At 42.8% G+C, this 12,235-nt stretch overlaps 1 protein-coding gene across 1 annotated transcript in view; it reads right to left on the bottom strand.

The window, feature by feature from the left end:
- The window catches only part of TARBP1 (TAR (HIV-1) RNA binding protein 1), an 88,669-nt gene that overhangs the window by 72,985 nt on the left and 3,449 nt on the right, over positions 1-12,235 (bottom strand). Inside the window, exons 2-6 of the mRNA XM_059397300.1 lie at positions 8,444-8,541; positions 7,000-7,069; positions 5,046-5,194; positions 4,207-4,259; positions 2,433-2,530 (exon numbers count right to left, since the gene is read on the bottom strand). Coding sequence (XP_059253283.1) covers positions 2,433-2,530; positions 4,207-4,259; positions 5,046-5,194; positions 7,000-7,069; positions 8,444-8,541 — 468 coding nt within the window. The remainder of the gene's footprint in view (positions 1-2,432; positions 2,531-4,206; positions 4,260-5,045; positions 5,195-6,999; positions 7,070-8,443; positions 8,542-12,235) is intronic.

Below are 12,235 nucleotides of genomic sequence, written 5' to 3'. Positions count from 1 at the left end.
TGCTGGCCAACTGAATTTAAATTAAAAAAAAAAAAAAAAAAGAGATAGAACTTCACATCCATGAGGACAGCTCTCGCCAAAAGCACAGACACTAACAAGTGCTGGCATGGAAAGAGAAACTAGACTCTCGTACACTGCTCGTGGAACGCAAGACGACACGGCCAGTGTAGAAAATGGTTACACCAAGACAGTTACACTGAGTTACACCGAGAACTACCATCGGAGCCAACAACTGCACTCCTAGGCATACACTCAAGAGAACAGAAAGCACGTGTTCGTACAAAAACTTGTGCGTGAATATTCACAGTGTAGTATTTTCCAGATGTCTAACTGATAAATAAAATGTGTGATATCTGTACAGTAGGGTATTACTTGGCCATAAAAAAGAATGAAATACTGAAACATGGGTCCTTACTGGATGACTCGTTCACGGCTGATGAACCAGACATAAATTAAAAGGCCACATATCCTAGGATTCCACTTACAGGAAATGTCTAGAATCAGTAAATCTGTAGAGGAAGGAGATTAGTAGCTGACAGAAGCTGTTGGGAAAGAACAGAAAGGGATCAGTGATGAGTGGTAAAAGTATTCTTTCTGGGAGTGATGAAAATATTCTAGAATTAGTGGTGATGGTCACAGAACTTAGTGAATGCACGGAAAACCAATGAAAGAAACACTTTAAAAGGAGGAGTTTTGTGGTCTGTGAATTCTAGCTCAACAAACCTGTTGGGGGAAAAAAAATCAGTGCTATTTCAATCTCAGCCCCATAAAATACATACTCTACTATATTGCAGAGATTCTTATAACCACACAGCTATGAAAAAAAGAAAAAGTTTAAAGTGTAAGAGCAATTTTTTCTAGTGTTAGAAACCAGTCCTCTGTTGGGAGAGGTTAAAAAAAAAAAACAGGGTAAGAATTACTGATGATAGATGGCCTCTCATATCTGCGTACAGTAACATTAGATCACATATGCCATTTCTTACTCACCCTGGATCTGGTCACTAATTTTCCATCTTGAGATACCAAGGTAAGGTTCTCTGTTCTGCCTTCTCTGCTAGTAAGTGACTTCTTAAAGACCCTCAAGTCACATAATTAGTGAAATGTCTGTTTCCTCTGATCATCACTGTAGAATGACCCAAGAAATCCTTGGAAGCTCCTGAAAGGAGCTTGTGTTTTATTTTATGTATAGTTATAAAACAATACTTTATATTATCTAATTATATTTTATATATAAAATATATTTTATATCTTCCAAATACCTAGCACAAAACATTTAAGATACTCACTGGAAACTGCTGACTGAAAAATCTACTAAGTAAAAAACTGAATAAACACTGTACTTGCCTTCTCTTCTGTTGGACTAATTAAGTTCCACTTTGCCTAACGCCTCACTCACGGCACAGGGAAGATGGGGATGGCCATGCTTCCATTTCACATTTGTTCAACATACTTACAAGCGTCCACTGCATGCTGGCCATGGCCAAGGACAGCAGGCACCCATACCCTCGGGGCGCTCCCAGCACCCTCCCTCTTTCCGCACTGCTGACCTGGGATGGGCCAACATGCTCAGCAAAGCAATCCCCAGACTGCATACGCTTCTGTCTTCTGGCAAACTACAGAATTTCTGAGAGAATCTTCTCCACGAACTAATTTTTTAAAAAAAGTAATCGAATGAGCCAATTTTCTAGAAACCTAAAGTTGGGATACGCAGATCATCTTTTTGCTTTTTTTATCCCTGACTTCTGAGCAGACATTACTGTTGGTCATTGTTTCACCCTGTTTGCAGACGAAATACAAAAGGAAATGTGTGTCTGTTTCATACCCAGTGTCGCTTTATGAGCCACAAAGCCACAAGTGAAGAAAGGACCCAGGAAGTAGAGTTAAGTCCTTTTGCTGCTCAACTAACAAAGTAACACTGGTGTTGCTCTCTGCTTACCAACTTAACTCACCAGAAAGGAAGATAAATCACCAACCAATCCAAAGAAGTGGGTATTTCTAAGATAAAAGCTCTACATAAAGCAGGAGTATTTTTCTTCTACCTGTCAAGTTCCTGTCTATAGTGGGGCAGTTTTGCCACAATGGATATTCTGTTTCCAACTTTTTCCTGAACCCAGGTCGCTCTTTCTTCAACCAGTTTTACTAGTTTTGGGGAAGCGAACAGGGAAAACTAGAAAAGATGGCCAACAGCACCACACGTTCTAAAATGACGTCCGCGCTCCTCGAGCCAAGACTGGCAATATGTGTTATGTGTCAAGGCAAAAGTTGTACCCAACTACAATGAACACCTGTAGGATTCTGAAAAAAATAGGTATATTCCAGAAAAAGAAAACTATTTTGAAGTACTGATTATAATAGTCATAGGATAGTGCTTATCACCAATATACTAAAATTTTTAAAGCTAATAAATTAAAAAATTTTTTACTGACACATACTCTTTATTTCTTCTGGAAGAAGAGAAACATAAGTGACTAAAAACTTCTGTAATTTCAATCCCAGTGGAGAACCACTTCCTATCAGCTGGCCTGGGGACCTATAGACAAATGAGGGGAAAAAAAAAAAGTTTTTAAATTTACAAGTAAGCATACCGAAACTAAGTAAACTATGGCTCAAAAGTCTTTCAACAACAATCAGATCATCTTTTTCTAAACCTGCATTTTATTTATCAGTGAAATTCTGAAGATCCTTCTGAATACAAAAACATCAGAATCTTCTAGGAAAACAGACATGAGTTAATATCATAACATACTAAGTAGACGCGGATTTCCTTTTTATGATACTTTCCCTGACACACACTGTGAATCTTGCTAAAATAGCATCATCTTAAAAAAGTCTAAGTGATCATTTTCAGACGTATTTTATTGTTTGCAACACATAATCCAACGATTTAAAATCTTTAAGTATTAAATAAAGGAAATCTCATTCATAGAAAAACATATCTGAGTAATTAATGAATTCTGCAAAAACATTTAATTGTCAACGTCTATCAAGTCATATTTTCTCCTGCTATATGTTCCACCAGGAACATTATCTGTTAATTGAATACATTAGAGTGTGAGGAAACTAAAGGCATTTCATAATAAATGTGTCTGTCGCCTCCTTGAGAGGCACCGAGTAGGTTTTACGGTCTAACTGCTTCACAGAACTCTTCGATAGTAATGAGCTATTTGAAAACTAATTGGTGAATCAAGTGTTGCTATGCTCTTTTGATATTTATTATATAGGATTAAATATTAGTAAAACGTAGCACAAACTAATTTAAAAAGTTTTAAAGGAACTGGCAGTGGGGGGAGAGGGGCTGGTCTGTTTAGAGATACTGAACCGAAGACTTGGCACGTACACATTTAGTTCATCAGGGTCCAAAAGATCCCTGAAGTTCAGAGACAGGGGACCATCCTGAAGGGGTAATTCGAGAGCATGGAGAAGGCTCAGAAAACGAGGCTGTGGCACAACCATCCTCACTGTCTAACTGCCTGCAGAGAAGGGGCAGGAAGTGACATATTTACAATCACGGCAGCCCCTGTCAGTGGGGAAACCGCGAGGTCAGTGAGCTCTGCAGCACTGGACTGGAATCGGACCCACAGAGGTGAACCTGTGGGTTTTCACGTGGATGGAGGTGGATGATGGACAGACAGACCCTGCAGCAGACACAGGTGGGTAAGTCTGTTCAGCAGACAGAACTGGGAAACCAACGTCCACCCACAGGGAGAGGAAGAGCGATTAAACAGACACGATGACACGGCGACATCGGGGGAACGTGGATGAAATACATGTGAGGAATATTATCCTCACAAGTTTTAAGTCAAAACAAAAAGTTTATTAAAAAAAAAAAAAGAAAGAAAGAAAAAACGCTTAGAGCGTTGGTCAGCCAAAGTCACCACAATTTCTAAGAGAGTGTGAATCAGAGCAAGAGGAAGAGGAAAGCATACCATGGCGAGGTATGCCTTCCATAAACCCCAAGCGTGTAAGCATTCAAGGTGAGAAAGAAAACCAGAACAAAAAAAGAAGGAACATGTGATACAAGCAATAGAAGGAGAGCAAGAAGACGAACACACACACACAAGGGACTTCATAGTAAGAAAAAGCTGAATGTCTGCTCAGTACACGTGTCGTGTACCAAATGCATTAACAGCCTGTCATGAACACATGACATTTCTGTATCGAGGACATATTACTACATGGCTGCTGGATAACACAATGTTTGCTTACCTGCTATACAGAGAGCTCTCCGAAAGTGAATCCATTAATGGTCCAATAATAAACTAAAACAAAAAAAAATGTGATTGACGTTCAGTTACAGCTGCAACTCTGGGAAGTCGGCTTGCTTTAGCTGCATATCAACAGGACTGCAGACGAGCTATTCTGAGCAAAGCTGATCTCTTCCACTGTAGGCTAACTCGGGGCTCATCGTGGAGGGGACCTTAATTCCACTGCCACAACCAAGTAACCACCTGATGGACACTGAGGAAGAGAGATCAGAGAGGGCCAGCAAGGAGAAAGGAGCCCAAAGGAGAAATACACAGAAGAACATAGGCATAGTGACACAGAAAAACAAGAGATAGTCAAGAGAAAACGTAAGCCCCTGTGTCTGGAAAACAAAACGGGAAAAAATTCTATCCTCAAAAATATGACAAGGTATTGGGTCAAAAAAGCAAGTGAAAAGCGCTGGGAAAACAGCATCATTATGCTCATCTATAAAAGCTCACTTGCTCTGAGAGCGCCCTCGTAGAGAGGCAACAAATGTCTTTACCTCCCATCTTTTTTTTTTTTTTTTTTTAATATAGATCATGTGTTTTTTGTTTTTTTAAAGATTCCATTTATTTACCTGACCGAAAGAGATCACAAGTAGGCAGAGAGGCAGGAAGAAAGAGAGGGGGAGGAAAGCAGGCTCCCCACTGAGCAGAGAGCCCGATGCGGGGCTCAATCCCAGGACCCTGGGATCATGACCTGAGCTGAAGGCAGAGGCTTAACCCACTGAGCCACCCAGGTGCCCCCACCTCTCATCTCTTGACACAGGGAGCAAGGGGGAAGAAAAAGGCTGTCATTACCTCAGAAAACTCTGGTGCAAAAGGAAGACTCCTTGTTTCATACAGCTCCAAAAAATGGATGACACCTTCTCTGGTCAGGATTTTATTCTCACTTTCGAACATTCTTTTATAAATGCACATGTGCCAGGAGGGGTGAAAGAGCCAGCACCCTGTGGAGACACATCACGTGGGAATCTGAAACTGTCGCTCCTCTGCTTAATACCCTTGACTGGCTCCTCATACTCTCAGAACAAAAATCTGAATGAGGCATGAAGCGACTTGAGAACGAGGCCGATGCCACCACCCTGGGCCACGCTGGGCCTTCGGGTCCTCGGCCTCGCCCAGCTGTCCCAGCTCAGGGCTCCCTCACACGCTGCAGTCTCAGCTCCGCGCTCCCTCCTGAGGTGCGCCTGCCCCAACAGCCCCGCTCCCCATATATCCATTTCCATCCCTCATTCGGTACCTTCCTAAAACTTATCATTACCACTTTTTTTTTTTCATGGAAAAGAGACAAAAATTACTGAAAAACTATCTCACCCCTTATCCCTAGCACTTAGCATATCTTGGACCCTAAGTGAATCTCACTAAATATATAAATGAGTGGGGAAAAACCCAAAAGGGAATAAATATGTACCCCAGAGGTATTTTTTTTAACGCTTTTGAAATATCTTTTAATTCTTCTAGAAAAAATTGACTCAGCATTTTTAACTCACGGCATTCTAGAAATGAACTGGTCCTTTATTTGTCATTCACACCAACATGCTTGCTTGTTCAATGCTTTGGCAATGGCAGTTTTTCCAAACCTGTCACTGTTATTTGATTTGGTTTGCCAAGAGCCCTGGGCAATACGTGGTAATAAGAGAATCATTTTACTAGTAAATGCATAAGTGAAGTCACAACAGGATTCAATTAAATTCTAGCCCCAGGGGATGACAGAGTCTATGAAAAATCCCACTGTATCAGAAAACAACTACAGGACTTACTGGGGAAAGCTCAGCTCCTGAGGGGTCAAACTATTAAAGCTGTAATTATCTGGAGTCGGCACTAAAATCCATTTACCCAGGTTAATTCTCGTGGGTAAACACGATAGTGCAGCAGCTCATCATTCATATGCAAACCAAACACACAAAACTACATTTAGCTGTTTTGTTGATACAAGCCCAGTCTCATGAAATAATGTTAGGAAGCTCCAGTTTCTTTCTATTTCTCTCAAGAAGCTCCCAAAACACAGTACTGATTAAAGGCTTAACAGCCACACTTAAAATTGTATCTTGGAATCTTCCTAAAAGTCCAAGATCTAGAATAATAACTGAAATCCCAAGAAAGTAATGAACAATGAAACAGAGAGAGAGTAAGAATGGAGAGCAGTTAATATATAATACCAAAGAGCCATCACGAAAAATGTAGAATATACCTTCATCAAAACATTCCTAAAGAGCCCTCATCTGTGAAGGGTGCACACTCAAATGACTTCAGACAACAGAGTCTGCTGTGAGGGTTGGGGTGTGCTTCAGGTTCCATGGCGGGCAGAGGGGGTGGGGGAGGGTACAGAGGGTGGAGGCACAGGCCGGCCATGGGCTGGTCCCTGCTGAAGCTGGGCGGTGGGGCTTGCTTTACTTATTCCTCCCCTTCTGTAAGTGTTTCAAATGCTCCATGATTAGAAGTTTACAAAATTAACCATATCGCTAAATTACGGCAAACTGCGCATTTATAGATATGTTCTCAAAGCCTACTTCAGGATACAGGTAAACGCATCTGGACACACTGCTCGATAAGCCAGAACGTTAGGAACCATCAGTCCGGAAGGCATGAATCTGGAATGTGAACAGCTGTTCTCTGGGTGGCGGCAGATGCATATCTCCTGTTACACTTTGAAGGTTCTTCCAGATTCTCTATAATGCACTGAATTAATTACAAAATCAAGGAGGAAAAAAGCTATAAACGTTATACAAATCAAAATACAAGTAGCCATTACCATTTTCCTCCGACACTGCATATTCAAACAGACTGTTTAGCTTTGGTAAAACTGGCTTTATAACGTGGATCTGAAAACAAAAACAACAACAACAAAAAACATATGAAATAAAAACCTTTAAAAATTAAGATAAACTTCAAAAATTCAGATGAAACTTATTTTCATCTACTGTACAACAGTAGCCCTACTACACAGAAGGTGCCTGATTTTTCCGCTTTTTATATCCTATGAATTCCGGCTACGAGGCTGTGTGTGGCAAAGCTAATGAGCAGGACCTAGAATATGGTGACAGTAACGTCACATTTGTACAGTGTTATCATAAAGCGTTATGTCATGTAATCCTCAACTGCCCTGGGAAATTGGCAGGCCTGATAATACCAACACATTACAAAGAGGGCAAAAATTCTCTGGACGCACTCAAAGGATGGTCAAGGTCACATGTATAGAGTAGGGCCAATGTAGGTAAATTAGAGTTTCTAATAAATTATGGAGTCTTATGTATCTACTGATAAAGGAAAACTATAAAAATGTATTTGAATTTGGAAATGCTTTCTTTATTCCTCATGTACATTTAGCAAGTGAGTAATTCTTTCAGTCCATGAACAAGGCCCAGTGCACACTTGGGGTGATAGCTAACAATGAGTACTGGGACAGCAAGACCCTCAGAGGTCTGCAGCTGACAGACGGGAGGCCCTGCACCACCCTGGGTCTCCAGGAGTGATTGCCCCAGTGGCAGAGGCATCATCTGGGAACTGGAGAAACACCTGACTTCCTGGCCCCGCCCCCAGACCAACTGAATCAGAAACTCTGGAGACCAGACCCAGCGATTTGTACTTTAACAAGCCATCTAGGTAATTCTAAGGAATGTTGAAGGTTGAGAACCACTGTACTAGCTTAGTCATCTTAAGAGACTGAACTCAACTTAAACATTCTACAAAAACTAATTCAAAGTTAACTGAAAATGATTTTTCAGGTTCCCACTTGTAGGACTAGTACATGCAGCTCTAAGAACTAAAACAGGAAGGAGGAAAGAAGGAGGAAAGGAAGGCAGGCAGGCCTACAAAATTAAAGGGCAATTATTTACTTAAGGATCTACCTCAAGTTGCCTTAAGTAACATTTTCCTAAGTCTGTATTTCTTTGAAGATTACTCATAATTTTCAAAGTTTATGTTTAGTTTGAGAAACTAAAAACTTCACTTCAGAAGTAAATGTCGAGGGCAGAACAAGTAAGACTAAAACTCTTCAAGTGACAATTTAAGTCAATTAAAAGTATGCTTTAATTCCTGAGTTAACATTCAGCTTTAAATTTAAGCCAGTAAACAAAGTACATTTGTATCTTATTATGCTTTATCCAAATTAGCCTTTCTGCATTGCTTTTACAGACTGTTTGAAAAAAATTAAAACTCCATCTACACAGGATCTGATAAAATATGAAAACTCTTACCTGATTTCCTTCTAGAGTTTCCAAAATTAAAATATAGTTTTCCCAAAACTTTAGCAGCTCATCTTTCTTCTTCTCAGACCACCAAAACAGACTTGGGCCTGATAGGGTTTAAAGAGGAAAATTAGTTCCTTCTTTTTGTAGATTTCATAGGTTTCTTAAAGACATTTTTAAAATAATGCCACCATTAGCCAATACTGTATCCTCTAATAATGGAGGGCATCCCTGTATCAAAGCCTAGATAGTAGGCTTGGGCTAGTAAGAATCTCAAAAGGTTTTTGTTTTTTGTTTTCGTTTTAACTAAGATTACCGTTTCAGAGTTCTCAGCAAGAGTCACAGATTTGAACACTTAAACCCCACTTCCTCTCCTGAAGAACCTCCAATAATAGTCAAGGATTTTTCAAAGGCAAAAACCCAAAAGAATGGCAAAAACCCAGAAGCCAACACCAGTGAAACTAAGTTTGAAGATCAGAGAAAAACCAAGCGTACTCAGGAAAAGTGAACGTAAGGTGGCACATGGAAAGCCAAAAAGAAACCCAATTTACACTTGAACTCAGCTCTCCCGACCGAAGGAACAAAAGTTGCTCCATAAGTGGAGGGGAAAAGCAAGGCTAAACTAAAAAGAATTTTGTTTGGTGTGTTAAGAAACAGATCCTCAGTGCCCTTTCCTGTGCTCGGAGCATGAAAAAGCCTGGAATTTATTCTCTGGAGAAGGTAAACTTGTGGGTCTCTAGATTGAGATGCATTGGACCCTACTAGGGTCGAGAGTAAGGGAACATGTACGCACCTTGGATGCTGAGACCCCCACCCCTTCTACCTGCCCCTTCCACCACCAGGGCCCCTCAGGTCCCAGGATGCTGGTCTGGCCTTCACTATGCAGCAACAGACTGGAAGGTATCCGTGGAATCTGGCCAGTCCAAGAGGGAAGACGTGAAAATACTACTGTCAGAGATTACCCAGTACGGTGGGGCTCGGCCAGATCACCTTGCCATGAAGTTCACGGTCAGCAAGAATCACTTATGTGTTCGGATTTGAGGTTCCTTATTCATTTTCTTTATTAAAGATTTATTTATTTGAGAGAAAGAGAAAGAGCTCACGAGTGAGCAGGAGGAAGGGCAGAGGGAGAAGAATAGAAATCCTCAAGCCAACTCCTGGCCAAGTATGGAGCCTAAAGCAGTGTCCAAACCCACGACTCTGAGATCATGACCTGAGCAGAAACCAAGAGATGAAGCTCAACCGATTGAGCCACACAGGCCCCCCACTGGTTCCTTATTCTTAAGTATAAGCAGGTATCTAAGATCACCAGCCATCTGGGGAAACACCCACATAAAGATCAAGACCAAAACAAACAGAGGAAATTTGGAGAGAACAAAAATATGCCAAAGGAAGAAGACCTCATGTTGTCATAAGAACAGGATACGAATAATAAGGGGATATTATAAGAACAAAAAAGATCACATGAGAATAAAAATTTGATAGGAAAAACCCAGAAACTCAAAGAAAGGACTGGAAATAAAGTCGCGGGGGTCACCCAGGGACTAGAACCAAGAGACAAAATCATAGGAAACAGGACAGAAAAGATGCTTTGATAACCAGTCCAGGAGCTTCAATATCCAACAAGAGAACCGAAAGCAGAAAGGAAGGGAGCAAAGAAAGTAATTCAGGAAAAGTTCTCAGAACTGAAGATCACGATTTCCGGACTGACCAGGTCCACCGAGTGCCCAGGGCAAGGACGAAAACTGACAGGTACCAAAACTGTGACACTTGAGAAGGAAGGCGCCCGGGACTAACTTCCATGCAGAAGAAATGGAACATGTACAAACAAACACGATTCGGAACGTTTCAGACAGCTCGACAGCAACACCGGAAGCTCGAGCTCCTAAGATAATAGATCGGTGCCTTCGAAATTCTGAATGGAAATGTTTTTTAAGCTAGAATTCCACCCCCACCTCCATCGAACCATAAATAAATGTGATGGGAAAACAAAGGCAGTTAGACAAGCTTGGTCTCAGTTTCCACTTACAGAAGAACATTCCTGCCATACGGACAAAGAGAAAAGATTAGACACACAGTCCTAAACCCTGACACCTGAGATGGCAATGCTTCCAGGGGATCAGAACTGCACAGGGCAGAAGGCCTCTCTCTAAGAATACACAAGACACTCTAACTCAATCTATCTCTGGCCAAGAGCAGGAAGAAGAGGTGGTCACCAAAAATGTTTAGAAAAAAACAACAAGCAGGGGCACCTGGGTGGCGCAGTTGGTTAAGTGTCTATCTCTTGGGTTCCGCTCAGACCATGACCTCAGGGTCGTGGGATCGAGCCCCACATGCTCAGTGCGAAGTCTGATTCTCTCCCTCTCCCCCTGCTCAAGCTCTTTCTCAATCTAAAAATCTTTTTTTTTTTTAAAAGAAAAAAAGAACCCAATGAAGGTTTGTTGAGTTTTTTCCAAGGCGTGGTGTGGGCTAGTTTGACAGCCTAGAACCCCGGGAACCCCAAGGGAGTCCGCGACCACTCACCAGCTCTCTTCCTTAGGCATCCCCCCAAGTGATCTGAGGAAGACGGCAGGAAAGGCAAGAGACTGGAGCACAGGCGTGCAGGGCAGGAGCAGGTCTGAGAGGACCACAGGACTAACCGAAACACGCCAGCCCAGCCCTACACCAGTACAAGGTGGTGGTCAAGGGCTGAGGCCCGTCTGCCCCCAGGATCCTCCTCAAACGGGAGACCAAAGCCGTCTGCCCCCAAGATCCTCCTCAAACGGGAGACCAAAGCTGTCTGCCCCTGGAGGAAACCCTGCCACATCCCCACGCCTGTCCCTGTCCCGACACCAGGCAAACACTGGCTGCCCTGGGAGATGGAGAGAAAACCTGCTTGCCCAACCCTGCACCGACAGGAGGAAACCCCTCATGCGCAGAATCCCTGGGGCGGGGGGGGGGGGGGGGGGGGGGGAGGGGGGGATACGAAGCAGGTCTGCTGCCGCGGGGGATGGCAAGGAACCAGCGGTCAAGTCCTACTACAGGCAGAAGCAGAATGCAGCCACCATGGGAGAGAGTGAGGGAACTCTACACCCTTCACCAAGTAGGACACAAGATTATATGCCACCGAGGAGGGAGCTGGATGGAAGCCTGAGGTTCAGGCACACCAGGCCTAAGTAGAGGATGGAGCGGAAGAGATGAAAAGTACCACCCCCTCGACCATCTCAAGCCTTGTACCAAGTAACGGACATCAGCCGTCTACCCTTGAGGGAAGGACCCCAACTGTGTTGTTAGCATCAAAGACTTCAGAAGACAAGAAAACAGAGGAAAATCCTTTAGGGACTCCTGGCTTCCCACTAAACCCAAGGGAGCAACACCCCACGGCCATGGCAGCAAGACCCAAACCCAGCTTCACCATAAACTCGCGTGACCCAATCCCCAACACTAATGGCCTCAGAGAAGAGGGCGCCCATCCCTAGACACAGAGATCCATTTCACTCTACAGATAAGAGTGACAGATAAGAGATAAAAGAAAAAACAAAACAAAACTCAGAGATGGCTCGTGCAGAGGACTCATACAGGATTAGGACTCACATGTTAAAGGATCTAGGGGAGAAGGTAGACAACCTGTGTGAACAGCTGGGGATTTTCAGGGAATGGAAATTAAGTGTCAGATGGAAATAAAAGAAAGAAAAACACATCAGGGGCGCCTGCGTGACTTGGAAGGTTAAGCATCTGACTCTTGGTTTAGGCTCTGGTCATAATCTCTCGGGGTCCTGGAATGGAGCCCCATGTCAGGTCAGGTGGGGGGAGGGGCACACT

Source organism: Mustela nigripes, chromosome 4 (genome assembly GCF_022355385.1).
Source record: "Mustela nigripes isolate SB6536 chromosome 4, MUSNIG.SB6536, whole genome shotgun sequence".
NCBI classification, from domain to species: Eukaryota; Metazoa; Chordata; class Mammalia; order Carnivora; family Mustelidae; genus Mustela; species Mustela nigripes.
This window is presented reverse-complemented; position numbering and strand designations above follow the sequence as displayed.